Raw genomic sequence first — 15,238 nt, 5'->3', positions numbered from 1 at the left:
ATCAGTGCAGGCACGATAGACTAGCTAGCAGGCGAGAGATGGGGTCACCATCCAGGCACAGCTAACTGGCCTTGATCATCAGAAGAAGGTCAGTTCTGCTCTTAAAATAGTGGAGACATAAAAGAATACTCCCTTGCACAATTGTTTAAAATAGTTTTAATTGTACTTTTTCCATTACTATTTATTCCCTCTTCATCCTCTTCAACCTCCACCCAGCCCCTCCCACACTGTTGACTGTGCCCATGAGTCCTTTTTCTTTTTTTTGCTCAATCCCTCCACCCCCAACACCACCACCTCCCCAGCCCCAGCTGTCAGCCTGCTCTCTCTGAGTCTGTCTCCATGTTGCTTGTTAGTTCAGTTTGTTCATTAGATCCCACATATGAATGAAATCATATGTTACTGGTTTTTCTCTGAATGGCTATTTCACTTAGTATAATGTTCTATAGGTCCCTCCATGCTGTCACAAAGGATAAAATGTTCCTTTTCCATAGCTGAATAGTATTCCATTGTACAAATGTACAATACTTGTTTTATCCACTCATCTACTGATGGACACTTGGGCTGCTTCCAAACCCTGGCTATTCTAAATAATGCTGCAGTGAGCCTAGAGGTGCTTTACACGTGCTCTCTTGAGTTAGTGTTTTGGGATTTTTTGCCTAAGTTCCCAGAAGTGGAAACACTGGGTCATAATGTAACAGTGGAAAATTTCCATTGTAACCCACCCCACCATTCTTTTGACATTGTTTCTGTAAGTGTTAACTCTGACTAATATATAGCTTGTAGATGAACAGCATGTTTGTATAAGAATCCTAGGAACTAACTTCAGAAGATATAGACTCCAACCTTCAGGCATCCCAGCTTCGGGAGATTTGCTGACCTTCCTCCATGGAGCCAGGCTGATGTGAACCTAGGATGACTAAGCCAGGATGATGCAAACCTGGTTCATTGCATCAGACCCTTACTTGCTGTATCAGAACGGGCTGTGCTTGTCTGCACGTAGAGAACTTTGCAACCTGTCCCTGGATCCGTTTGTTCTGTTTCTCTCTCCCTCCTTATGAAAACCTCTGCCTCCACTGAGAAGTGAAGATGGACTTTTTGATGTGAGTCCCCCATCTTCCAGGTGGCCGGCACCTGAAAATAAACCACTTTCCTTTACATCAGCACCTGCCTCTCATGTATTGGCTTTGGTAGCTGCTGGCAGCTGGACCTGCTTTCAGTTATAGTAAGGCAGCTCCATTTTTAATTTTTTGAGGTAATAGCACACTGCTTTCCACAGTGGTCACACCAATCTGCATTCCCACCAACAGTGCAAAAGGGTTCCCCTTTCTCAACATCTTCGCCCGAACTTGGTTGATTTATTGGAAACCATAAAAAAAAAAAGGACCAGTCAGGAATAATAAAGGATGCTATATCTGAAAGAAATAATACACTGGAAGGAATAAACAGTAGGTTAGATGAAGCAGAGGATCAACACAATTTTGATGGTAATGGACAAGGACGGCCACCATGGCCTGAGAAATGGTGGCAAGGGGGAGGCTATGCATGGCCCCAAGACATGGGCTCTCATTTGCTGAGTCTGATCTGATTACTGCCACTGCTGAATGTCCAGCCTGCCAGCAACAGACACCACTGAGCTCCCGGTATGGCTCCAACTCTCTTTTTTATATTATGAGTATTACCTTTATGTTTTTAATTTAATTTTTTCCATTGAAGTTTATATTTAATATTATTTTGTATTAGTTTCAGGTGTGCAGCATCGTGGTTAGACAATCATATACTTTACAAATTTACAAATTTACAAATGTCCCCCTGATATTTCCAGTCCCCACCTGGCACCATACATAGTTATTATAATATTATTGACTATATTTCCTATGCTCTACTTTACTTCCCCATGACTATTTTGTTAACACTTAGTACTTTTTAATCCCTTCACCTCTTTCACCCAGTCCCCCACACCCCTTCCCCCTCTGGCAACTGTCAGTCTGTTTTCTGTATCTATAATTCTGTTTCTATTTTATTTGTTCATTTACTTTGTTCTTTAGATTCCATGTATAACTGAAATCATATGGTATTTGTCTTCCTCTTACTGACTTATTTCACTTCCCATACTAATACCCTCTAGGTCCATCCATGCTGTCACTGATGGGAACATTTCAACAATTTTAATGGGCTCCAACTCTTGAAGACACCAATCAGCTTCTTAATATACAAGTTTATTGCAATGGGCCCTTCCACATTGTGATTCATTTTGATAGAAATTGAGTGACATTGACACATATTCCAGTATGGACTTTTCCTACTCATACAACTTAAGCCAGACAGTGCTTATGTAGCCTTTGGTTCATTGGAATAGAATACTGCCAAACATTGCATCAGACCAAGGTAATTGCTTACATCAATGGAAGTGTAGTGGTGTGCACATGACCATGAGGTCCACTGCATCTATCACATATTAAACCTTCCAGAAACTACTAACCTAACGGCAGGTGCAACAGTTTGTTGCATGTGCAATTGAGGCATCAGCTTGGAGATGATACCTTCTGATGATGATGAACCAGCCTTCAGACACAGTATAAATCAAAGACCCTTATATGTTGCTGACCCAATCAGAATACATGGACCTAGGAAACAATAAGTAGAAGTAGAAGTGCCCCTGACCTACTTGAGGAATTTTGTACTTCTCGTCCCTGCAATTCTGAACTTTTCAGATTAAGAGGCCCTTGTTCTTTTGTTGTTAAATAACTCTGTTGAGGCATAATTTACATAGCACATAATTCACCTACTTCAAGTGTATAATTCAATGATTTTTAGTAAGTTTACGAAATTGTACAACCATCCCAACAAATCAGTTTTAAAACATTTGTATCATCTCAATAAAATCCTTATGCCCATTTACAGTTAATCCCCATTCCCCTCACCTCCCACTCCCACCCCTGCCCCAGGCCACCACTAATATATTTTGACGCTACAGATTTGCCTTTTCTGGACATTTTATCTAACTGGAATCATGCAACGTGTAGTCTTCTGTGGCTTGCTTCAGTCACTTAATGCGCTGTTTCCAAGGTTTGTCCGTGTCATAGTTATCTATCACTAGTTTGTTACTTTTCATTGTTAAATAGTATTTTGTTGTATGGATACACCATATTTTGTTCATCCATTCACCAATCGGTAGATATTTTGGGTGTTTCCAACGTTTGACTATTACGAATAATGCTGCAGAGAATATTAGTGTGCAAGTCTTTGTGTGGATATTTGTTTTGATTTCCCTTGGGTAGATACCCAGGAGCAGGATCATTGGCTGATATGGTCAATTTCTATTTAACTTGTTGAGGATGCTAAACCATTTTCCAGAGTGACTGAATTGTTTTACATTCGCATCAACGATGTATGAGGTTTCCCATTTCTCAGCATCTTTTCCACATTTGTTATTGTCTGTCTCTAATGACAAATGATGTTGCCTACCTTTTTTTATGTGTTCATAATTAATTTGTATATCTTTTTTAATAAAATGTCAATTGAAATACTTTTCCTTTTTTTTTTTTTTTTTTGATTGGGTTATTTATAGTCTTACTATTGAGTTGTAAGAGTTCTTTGTATATATGGGTATTCTGGATATAATTCCTCTATCAAATATTGGTTTGCAAATATTTTGCAAGCCAGTCTGTTTCTAAATGGTGTCTTTTGAATTGCAAGGTTTTCATAAGGTTCAATTTATCATTTTTTTCTTTTTTACGGTGTTTGTAGTGTTATATCTAAGAAGTCTTTTCCTATTCTAAGGTTGAAAAGATTTTCCACTACATTTTCTTTTAAGAATGTTATTGTTAGTGCTTACATTTAATTATATGATCCATTTTGCATTATTTTTCTGGCATGATGTGAAGTATGGACCTAAATTCCTGTTTTTGTATATAAATATCCAATTGTCCTAGCATCATTTGTTTAAAAGATTCTACTTTTCCCAACAGATTGCTTTCATTAAAAATCAATTGACCATGAATATAAGGATTTGTTTCTAGACTTTTAATTCTGTTCCATTGATCTATATATCTGTATTTATCCCAATACTGTATTGTCTTGACAACTGTAGCTTTATGACAAGTTTTGGAATAGGAAAGTCAACATTCTTCAAATTTGTTCTTCTTTACAAAAATAATTTTGGATATTCTGGATCTTTTTCATTCCACTAAACTTTATAATCTGCTTGTAAGTTTCTGGGGAAAAAAGGTCTTTTGGACTTTGGGAGAGATTGCATTAAATATACAGATTAATTTGGAGAGAACTGCCATCTTAGCAATGTTGAGTCTTTCATTTCAACTCAAGAACACAGACACTTTGAGGTCCTTGTTTTTTTTTAATTTCTTTTTAAAATAAAAAAGTGTGTTAAGTGATCATAATTGATGAATTCCTAAACTTTATTCTGTGTAATTGTGTTACTAATAAATCCTAATAAATTTAAATTTTTAAAATTAAAAAAAAGTGTATTAAGCTGGTATTCATATAACATAAAATTAACCCTTTTAAAGTGAACAACTAAGTAGCATTTAGTACCTCTATTTTGCAACCACTACCTGTATCTAGTTCCAAACATTGTCCTCACTCTAAATGTGTACCCATTGAACAGTTATTTTCCATTCCCTCTCCTCCCAACTTTGGAAACTACTACACTTCTTTATGTCTCTATGGATTTACCTATTCTAGATATTTTTATATAAATAAAGTGATACAATATGTGATCTTTTGTATCTGCCTTCTTGCATTTAACATAATGTTTTCAAGGACCAAAGGGTGCATTTTATAAAAAGGCAGATCTTGGCTTAAGGGAGGAAAGTAAAGGATAGCCTGTCACGTCTTGGGAAGAAGAGAGCCAGCTCCTTAACACACCTGAGTAATCATGGGTCAGAGATGTTAGAATTTCTACGATGACTAGGGGACTGGGCTAAAATCCCCTTCAACTCTCAAATTTATAAGTTGTGATAAATTGCACGCTTTTTAAAGTTCTTTAGTATGGAATCTTAAGGAATCTACTCAAAGTATCACATAAGACAATTATATCTGCGTTTCTCGCTGTGTCTTCCATTTTAGTCAGTCTGGATCAGTGCTGCCTGGGGCAGGAGAGCTGCTTGGCACTTCCTCTGAGCTTTCCTCAGCCCAGTGAGTTCACTGTTGGATTCCAGCACCCCCAGCCCGCTCCCCTTTAGGACACAGACAATCAACTAAAGATGGCCTATGCAGTTTCGACTTTTAGAAGCATGTTTGTAGGTTTTTAGGGCTCAGAAAATGATTTATACCCTTCTAGAATTGTTTTTTTAGCTTGTCTTATCACAGTTTAGAAATCCAGACATCACTCATAAGAAAGCTGAGCTCCAGGAAGTTTACAGACTTCACTCAGACCTGACCTGTTACGTTCTGATAGCATAGCTTTTGTACATTTCCCTAATTAATTAGGTTCCAAGTTTTTTTCTTTCAGACCACTCTCACCATATTTTATTAATTGATTTGTGTCTTCCAGAAAGATATGTTAAAGTCCTGACTCCTGCAACCTGAAATGGGACCTTATTTTGAAATAATATCTTTGTAGATGTAATCAAGTTAAGATGAGGTCACATCAGATTAGGGTGGCCCCTAATGCAGTGATTTATAAGAAGAGGGAGATTTGGATACAGACACATTAGAGAGAACAGCATGTGAAGGTGGAGGCAGGGTTCGGAGTGATGCCAATGTGAGCTGAGGCTCACCAAGGATTGCCGGGCAGCTACCGGAAGCTAGGCCGAGTCAAGGAAGGATCTTTGAGCACAGTCTTCCGAGAAAGCATGGCCAGGCCAATTCTCGATTTTGCACTTCTGGCTTCAAGAACTGTGAGAGAATAAATTTCTGTCACTTTAAGCCATTTAGTTTGTAGTACATTGTGATAGCAGAGTTAGGAAACTCATGTACTGGATCCAATCAACTTTTTTCAGGCAGGAAGAGATGGAGTAAGAGAAAAGGGTGTTAGGCTCAGACATCATGAGAAAAAAAGCATGGAATCTCTTGAGGAATAAATGTGTCCTGCTCCTCATTCCCTGGCCAGGGGAAGAACAGGGGGTCCAGAGCCGCCGTTAGCAATCAAACATGAGCTGTTAGCCTGATGTTGGATCAGGCCGTATTTGGGCTCTTGGCTTTGTGAACAGGGAAAGGGTGTCCTGTTGGGACGATCCATTTGCCTAACAATCTGACTACACATTCAACCAAGTATCATTTAGGGAATAAAATATAAGAGAAAAATCAAGATTTCATGTGGGAGGCTGAACAGACTGTGCCTAATAACTTGAGACAATTAGAGAATCAGCAAAGTGAAACCAAGGTGGGCTGTGAACCAGAGAGCTGGTATGATGGAAACAGCTGCTTAGAGGGGAAATAATAATACTAATATCAATTTTAATAATCTCTTACATGTGTTAGAGCTTTATGGTTGACAAAACACTTCTAGTACATGGTATAACCTAAATTTTAAGTGGTTTAGTGAGGAAAGCTATGCGTTCAGGTCTCTCATTTTACTAATGAGGAAGTTGAAGTTCATAGAGGTTAAAACACTTGCTCAAGGTCACTTGCGTGTGCTAGCGCTAGAACGCCAGCCCATGACTTGTTTCTGTTCACGGTCTCCTATAAGGTGCTTCAGCTCAGCTCCCTCCAGAGGGCACATTCTTTCCAAGATGCCTACAGCCAGCTCCCCTCTCCTCCCAGCACCCAGCAGACTCTGCACAATGACGGAGGGTGGGTATGAACTGAGGTGAGGGTGGGTGGAGCAAGAGGCCCTGGATCTTGTGCTTGGCATAGACTCCTAGGTTGCGCCACTGCCAGTGTGTGCAATAGAGCTGAGCTGACACGGGCATCGCCCTCAACCGAGTCTGTGTGTCAGGAGGTAGTCATGGAAACTCACTCCCTTCCTGATGAGGAGGGAATTAGGTAGAAAGGAGGAATCAAGATAATTGCTTGTCATCCCCTCTCTTCTCTCTGTGTGTCAATTCAAATTAAGCTTTTCCAGTTTCCTGGTGTCAGTAGAGTCTAAATGACCAAAGTGTAGGCCTGGGAGTCAGGACCTCCAGAAAACGGCCAATTCTGAGCGAATCCCTTAACTTTTTTGTCTCTTTGCTTAGCTCTCACCCACACATTCAGGGAAACAAATCTCTTTCCCTGACCTCCCTTGATTTCTGATCTAAACTCTCTGAACTGCCTTAATTTTAACCATCCATGATTCTACATTCATTCAACCAGCCATTCCCCTTTTTGGAGAGAAAAGAAGAAAGAATTGAAATTGAATCCTGCATTTGTTGAAATTCACCATAGCTTAGAAAGAAGTAGTTAAGTAAGTCAGGGATTGCTGTCCATGATGTGTGCTGCGCACAGGGAGGGAGAGGAGGCACGATCCAGAAGTCTTCTCTGAGAGGTGTCACCGTCAGCTCACTGGCACCTGAGCAAAGCTAGAGGAGGTTTCCAAAGACGAGGCCATTTCCTCTTCTGTACTATCCCTAGGATTCCTTTTCTACAGCCAGATAGATTTATTTTGGATTCCTTGCCTGCTCCTTGCTTGTTTCATCTCTAGCCCTTCAGCGGTTTTTTATGTCTGGAATGCCCCTCCTACTTTTTTTTTCTTTTTTCACTTTACTTTTATTGTTTACACTATTACAAATGTCCCCAGTTTCCACCCCTTTGCCCACCTCCCCCTCCTGCCCTCGTTCCTCTTCCCTCTGGCCCTCACCACACTGTGTCTGCTGGGATATGTATATATGGTCTTTGGCTAATCACTTCCCTTCTTTCATTCAGTCCCCCTCCTTCCCCTCCCCTTTGTCAGTTTGTTTCAAGTATCCATGCCTTTACTTCTATTTTGTTTGTCAGATTATTTTGTTCATTAGATTCCACATATAAGTGAGATCATACGGTATTTGTCTTTCACCAACTAGCCTATTTCACTTAGCGTAATAATCTCCAGGTTCATCTATGCTGCTGCAAAAGGTTAGATTTCCTTCTTTTTAATGGCTGCATAATATTCCATTGTGTAAATGTACCACCAATTCAAAAGAATATATACATCCTATGTTCGTAGCAGTGTTATAGCCAAGATCTGGAAACAGCCCAAGTGCCCATCAGTAGATGAGTGGTTAATGGTGTTTTAACCCTGACAATGTTTGTCTGAGAAGCCTTCTCAAGGGAGAATATGGGACTTCCAAATGCCATGAATTCCTTTTACTATAGACAACAAGTGGGTCATCACCATGTGCATGAATTCTGCCTCCCCCCTGGACTATAAGCTTCCGGGGGCAAGGACTATGTCTTCTTCAACCATGTTTCCTAGCACCAAGCACTGTGCCTGGCACATAGAAGGCAATCAATCAACATTTACTGAATAAATGATTGATTTTGTTAATGAATAATGAATGGACTTTTAGAACGTGGTGTCCTAGAAGAAGGAAATATTTACTTAAGGTCTCAGATTGAATATTGATTGTAATCTATTTGGATTTCCATTCTATTTGTATTTCACCAAAATAGTACAGGTAGAGATGAGGCTGCTTTGGGCCCCAGACTTGGTTTGCCCCAAGAACTCTTCTTCATTTGGGCCAACATCTTTCTTGGGATTTTTGGCCTTGCTGGCTCTGAAAGAGGTGAGCCCTGAGGTCACGTAGGAACTGTAGAGGTAGAGGAGGTAGAATGCAGAATTCTGGAATGAGGTGCCTGAAGTGAGAGCGTGGGATTCCTCCAGCAGGCTCTTCCTGCATGGGGGGGAAGTTCTGGGAAGGGGATGTTGCTTTCTAATAGACACCGTCTAGGGAAAAACTACCTCTCAGTTTATTGTGGAGGTGACAATATGACTTTCTCCTTCTATCAATATGATAGAAGTTTATAGTTTTTATAGAGCTCTTGGGAAAGAGTGCTGAACCAGGATTCAGCAGACTTGAGTGTTTTTCTGTCATTAACCAACATGGGACAACAGTTTTAGGCCTCAGTTTCCTTGTCTGTAAATGAAGGAGAGAGTAAAACCAAATACTCCCTTAAGTACTGTCCCATGATTCTGTAAAAGTAAATTATGGATTTCCCATGTGAGTGTTTCCGAAAAACTTGTCCAGAGAGGGAGAGCAATACCTTGGGCTGGGTCCTTAGGAAAGCCTACGGGTGGAGGTGGATGGAGTCAAGTGAGATTCTCAAAGCAATCTTGTTGCATCTTTTTCTTCCCAACCCTGTACCTCTCTGAGGGGAGGAGGTGATTACTTGGATGGGCTTGGGAATCAGATAGAAGTATATTTGAATCCCAGCTCTGTCACTTTCTGTGCGTCACTTGGGACAGATTCCTTAACTTCCCTCTGCCTTTGTTTCCTTACTTACAAATGTACTTTATATTCCTGGGGTTATCAGCAGGGTTGAATGACTTGATATGAAGAGAAGATACACAATATTTGCTATCATTCTGCACAGATATATTAATACTAATGTTGTTTATGTTTTTATCCTAAAACTCTGATTTTGACATGGAATTCTGTGATCTTTCATCCCACTGTCCAACTGTTTACTGTTGATTTTACATGGAAAAACCTAGGTATCATGTACTTTTACTTCTTCAGATATTTAATTGCCTCAGTCCCCAATTCTGTTTGCACCATAAACCTATTGAGCGGACAGTCAGAATTTTCTACCAAGTTACAATATGAACAGTGTTATAGACAATAACATTAAAAAAAAAAAGCTGGCATTAAAAGCATTCAGAAGTAACAGGTAACTGACTCAGCAGGGGTAAATATGTCTTTCATACTCACTTAAGGACTAGAGGAATGGGGAAAGGGAAGCCTTGGATTCCTTGTGTATTTCTTATGCACTTTTAAGTTTAACAGTGTTGTAGAAGGTATGTCATGCCTATGTACTAATAGCTAACCGTAAATTTATTGAGGTTCAGGATGATAACATTTCATAAATTACCCATAAATTATGCTGATTCTGTAATCAATAAGAAATAGCTTCTGAGATGAAAAGATAAATGATGAGAATACTCAAGTTCCTTCTAAATGCAATTTTGAATGACATATACCCATTATTTCTATTTACCTTTAATCTCAGTTGTTGGAATGGTGATGTTCAGGATCCGCGCCAGGACTTTGCAAAGGCTGTCCAGGCGATGGCTTTGGACAGCTACCCTGCCTGGTGCCCTCAGTTCTGAGGTCTGCTGGCAGTCCAGGCGCGTCCCTGCCGCCCTTCAGCAAGTAAATGGGAGAACATAGGAGCTGGTGGTGGGCTGCTTGAGGGCAGGGTCTGTCTTACTCATTGTCATATATCTATAACCTAGGAGGTGATAGGCACTTTACAGACGCCTAGTGCTTAGTGAGTTTCAGGATCTGAAAGCATTGTGTCTCTATCAAGCAGGAAATGGAGATGCCTGGGTAGGAAAATCTTATAGCATTATGAAAAGTATATCTAAGGCCTGTTCTGAATTGCAAGGTTCAAAAGTGATACATCGGTGGGAATTTTCCTTCCTTTTTCATTTAACTTCCCCATCTTGAATTACTCTGGAGTTGAGACTCTGATAGCAAAGGGATGGAAACAGAGGGCCTTCTTAGCTGGAGCTAAAATACAGGAGTAACAAGGTTTGAAATAAAGCCTGGCTCCCAATGTGGGACAACGTCTCCTTTGGGGTGAATGATGCCCCTCACCAAATGTAGCTGATCAGGTTCTATGAAGAGGCAGCAGCATTAGCCTTGCCATTATATTTCAGGACACAATGACTGAAAGGAATGACCGAAAGGGACTGGGCCCAGGAAAGTACAAAGTTAGCCTGGCAGTTAGTTAGAGGTCTGAAGGAAGAGGGACTGTCTGTTCTGCAAGATGGCTTCCTGGCTGCGATTCCAAGGACCCCTGGCAAGTTGAGAATTATGAGATCTGTTCATTTTTCCTTCACTGTAATGAATCATGCCTCTGATGATGATTTGGTGTATGTGTAGAGTCATGCTTTGTCAGCTTCTTTCTGAATGATTGCTTATCACCCAGGGGCCTTCCAGCCATCCAAAAATTGCCAGGGTGAAGTCAGACTTGAGCTGGGGAGGTAGAACATTCTGTTTTGGAGGAAGCAGTTGATTACACCTGCCACTCAGTGACATCCTGGCTCCAGCAACCTTCTGCCTACCACATACCAGAGCGCATGGCACCGTCTTTATGAGCAGGCCCTGGCCAGTGGCTCAATGGCATGGCAGCTAACGGTGGACACAGGAAGTGTTCTCTCCTCTCCCTCAACAAGACAGGATCTTGAGGAAGGCTTTGCGGAACTCAGCATTGAAGGTGGTATAGATCACAGGGTTGAGGGCGCTGTTCACATAGCCCAGCCACGTTGTGGCTCTGTAAAGCCCTGGAGACACGTGGCATGCTGGGCAGTGGGCATTGAGAACGTGGGTCAAAAAGAAGGGCAGCCAGCAGACAATGAAGGTCCCTAGGTTGTAAAGGAAAAGAAAAACTGGGTAACAGTTTTGCTTCCTTGTCTTGTTGTAACATGAAAATGACTCACGTTTGTTTCTTTTATGCCAGCTACTGTGCTAGAAGTTTTACATACCCATTTAATTTTTAAAACAGCCCTGTGAAATAGGTGTGATTAGCCATTTTTTAATTTTTTGGTGAGAAAACATCAAAATGTCTTTGATTCATCTTAGGTCTTTGTTCCTAAATAAATTTTCTAGTTTGATCTTTAGGTGGTTCTTTACTAGTTTTTTCTACTTCTTGATTTATGTTTTTAAAATCTTCTTTAAAAAGATTTTATGTCTTTATTTTTAGAGAGAGGAGAAGTGGGGGAAAAAGGGAGGGAGAGAAACATCAGTCGGTTTCCTCTCACATTCCTCCTACCAGGGCCTGGCATGCAACCCTGGCGTGTGCCCTGCCTGGGAATCAAATCGGTCACCTTGGTTCACAGGTTGGCACTCAATCCACTGAGCCATACCAGCCAGGGCTCTACTTAAAACAAATTTTTACTTGATGTCTAGCCATCGAGACATAATCGTAGGTGCTGGTAGGAAAGAAGACCCTGAAGGCACAATTGACACAATTCCTGCTACTGAGGAGAGTACTTCCAGGGGTGCTCATAGAGTCCCTCTGGGAGGAGAAGGTGAGGTTTGTCAGTGATAATGAAGAAGATGAATTGCCTTCACTAACTCTATACGGTACCTGTGACTTACCAATTTTTAATTTAGATAAATTAATATTTATTTAATGTTATATTTTTCTACTATCAAAAACTAGCTCTGATTTTATACATTATGGCGAGCTTGGTAGCGACAGAAAAGTGGAAAGAAAAAAAATAACCGCCCACCACTCAAAGTCAATCACTTTTGACATTTTGGTGAATTCATTTTCAAGGTTTTTTCCTCCCTCTGTATTTAAAATAATCTAGGTGTTATTATACCACGTGACTGTAGTTTCTTATATTGCTATTTTTTACTTAATATTTGAGAATAAGTAAGCAGGTATTAAATATCTAATATATGTCAGACACTGTTGCTTAATCATTATCTTACTTATCATTTGATTTATCTATTATTATAAATCCATGTGAAAGAAAGCAAACACAACAGATAACCACAGTTCGGTTAGGTGGCATGTTGAGTTTTGTATTTCATAAATTCCAGTCTAGGTCTTGTGATTTCCACCAGTTAATATTGGTACACAAAGCCTTTTCAGTTGTATTATAAACATTTATAAATATTACAGTTATTGGATTTCTAATTTCTGTCAAATGTGGTTACCTTAACCTCCTGCCAGCTCTGCCAAACTCATCCTAACCCAACTCAGTGCAACCCAACTCAACTTAACCTGATCCAACTCACCAAGCACGATGGCCAGCATCTGTGTTGCCTTCTTCTCCCGAAGTGGCACTCCCCGAGATTGCAAGGGCCCCAGCTTCAGGGACGTCGACAACCTGCCGTTACTGAGTTTTCGAACCTCTAAGCTGAGCTTGGGTGCCATGGTGGGGCTGAGGGAGTTCCGAGTGCTCCCCTCTCTTTTCAACTCTCCTTCTCCTTCTTGGAAGCCCGGTGGCCCAAAGGCAGTATCTTGGCAGATGCTGTAGTACCGCCGCAGCTCCAGATGCGCCCGGCCAGGGGAGAGGGGCTGCAGCTGTGACAACAGAGGGTCCTGACATTTCTGGGGATACTGTTTATCTTCTGAATGTCCCTGAAAGGAAAGAAGAAAGCAACCAAGGAAGGGGAATCTGTCATGGTGTAAAGCCTGCAGAGGACATAACTAAGAGTGGAGGGACTTTGGAAAGTTAAGGTGAGTGAAATCAGCTTTTGGCTATGCTAAAATGTACCTGCCACATATGCGTATACAACATTTGAGAATCACAATATCCGTGAGGAGGATAGCACGGATTGTAGCCTGGCCTTTTAAAGTTAGAATGGCTTAGCTATACAGAGGAGCACATTAAGTGACACCACTGGGTTGTAAGCAACAAAATCTGGACTGTGGTAAACACTTTAAGACAAACTGTTCAGTTTCTTCACCAAATAAACTGCAATGACAGCAACAGCAGTAATACTAGTTGCAAAATATGGGTCTTATTTGAATTTTGATTAAAAAAAAAAACTGTAAAAATTTATGAGATAATTGAGTAAATTTCCACACCAGAAATATGTATGGGAAGGCAAAAAAACCCCCCAGAATTATCTTCTGGAGGGTGGGCCCCTTGTAGTACAGGCTCCCCCACCCCTTGGCTAGGCGAGTGTTCTAGAACCCATCTGCATCAGTGCACCAGCTGGCATTGTTGTGAGAAGTTGCATTTGGCTTCAGTGAAAAAAAATTTTTTGAAGACTCTTTCAACTCATTTGCCCATTTCATGATGGGTGATTGACGAGCGTGCCTGCCCGCACTGTGCTGAGTGTTCAGCGGTGTGACTGAAAACAGCATGACCCCTATGTCCCACCCTCCCTGTTCGCCCGATTTTGCCTTGAGTGACTTTTTTTTTGTTTACCTGGATGAAAAAAGTCCTCAAAGGGAAATATTTTGCTGATATGGAAGGGGTGAAACAAAAAATGGCAGAAGCACTAAAAGGCATCAAAACTGACAATTTCAAAAACTGTTGTGAGCAGAGGAAAAAATGTCTTGATAGTTGTATTGCATCAAATGGAGAGCACTTTGAAGGTGAGTGAAATTTAAACATGTATGAATAAATACACAATTTTTTATAAATAAATTTTGCTTCTTTTAGTTCCTCCTCATATATATATATTTATCTTCACCCAAGGATATATTTATTGATTTTAGAGTGAGGGGGGGTTGGGGGGGAGAAAGAGAGAGAGAGAAACATCGATTGGTTGCCTCCTGTAAGCACTCTGGCCTGGGATCAAACCCACAACCCAGGTATTGAGGGAATTGAACCCTCAGCCGTTTGGTGTACGGGATGATGGTCAACTAACTGAGCTACCTGGCCAGGGCTGCACATTGGATATTTAATAATATTAGGGAATTAGGGATATTATTAATTTATTTAGTTTGATGTGGTATTGTGATTATGTGTTTTATAAAAGAGTTCATATTCTTTATGAACTTATAGAAATATTTTTGGTTGAAATGCTATGATGTTTGGGATTTGCTTTATAACAATCCAGTGGGTGTATGTGAATCTAGGTAGGAGTGCAGATGAAATAAGATTGGCCATGAGTTGATAATTATTGAATGTTGCTGATGGCTAATGAAGGATTTGTCATATTTGTCTACTTTTTTATTTTTGAAATTTTCCACAATAAAAAGTTAAGAAACAAAGGAAAACCCAGGACATTTATCTCAGCTTTTCTACTAAGTAGGTGTATACTTGGGCAAGTTAATTAAAAGTCTCTAAGTCTCATTTGTAAAACAGAAAAGAAATTGGCAAAAGTGGCTTTGGAATCAGTAGACTCAGAGTAGAAAACTGAAGGTATTTGGACATTTCTGGTATTTGGTGGGGAGGAGGGATGTGTATGGGCTCAACATCTGAATTTCTTTCTTTGTTGGAAGAATCAGACACTGTTAATCTTGAGTTGCAGGCAGAACCCCTCAACTCCCATAACCGAAGACATCAGCCGCATAGACACTCTCCCCCTCCTCCCCGCCTGGCAGCTAGAACTCTGGAACATGAACCAAGCCCTGCCATTTGGAAAGTCCCACCTAGGACCTCAGACTGGGGCTCGTAAAGCAGGGAGGCTTCAGAATCCATCCAGCAGCGGTGGTGGTCAATGTCCAGTCTCCTAAGCAGGCTCTT

General features: G+C 40.6%; 1 protein-coding gene across 2 annotated transcripts in view; it reads right to left on the bottom strand.

The window, feature by feature from the left end:
* Nucleotides 1–11,249: 11,249 nt before the first annotated feature.
* The window catches only part of DRD3 (dopamine receptor D3), a 40,505-nt gene continuing 36,516 nt past the window's right edge, over nucleotides 11,250–15,238 (bottom strand). Inside the window, exons 5-7 of one of the 2 annotated variants that reach the window (XM_054577278.1) lie at nucleotides 12,978–13,113; nucleotides 12,831–12,878; nucleotides 11,250–11,446 (exon numbers count right to left, since the gene is read on the bottom strand). In XM_054577278.1, the coding sequence (XP_054433253.1) occupies nucleotides 11,250–11,446; nucleotides 12,831–12,878; nucleotides 12,978–13,113 (381 nt within the window). Of the gene's footprint in view, nucleotides 11,447–12,830; nucleotides 13,114–15,238 lie in introns of both variants that reach the window. The other variant, XM_054577277.1, reaches the window with a different exon arrangement.

Source organism: Pteronotus mesoamericanus, unplaced genomic scaffold, assembly GCF_021234165.1.
Source record: "Pteronotus mesoamericanus isolate MK-2021 breed Mesoamerican mustached bat unplaced genomic scaffold, CSHL_Meso_final contig_42, whole genome shotgun sequence".
Lineage (NCBI taxonomy): Eukaryota > Metazoa > Chordata > Mammalia > Chiroptera > Mormoopidae > Pteronotus > Pteronotus mesoamericanus.
Note: the sequence above shows the minus strand (reverse complement) of the source record. Positions and strands in the feature narration are given on the sequence as shown.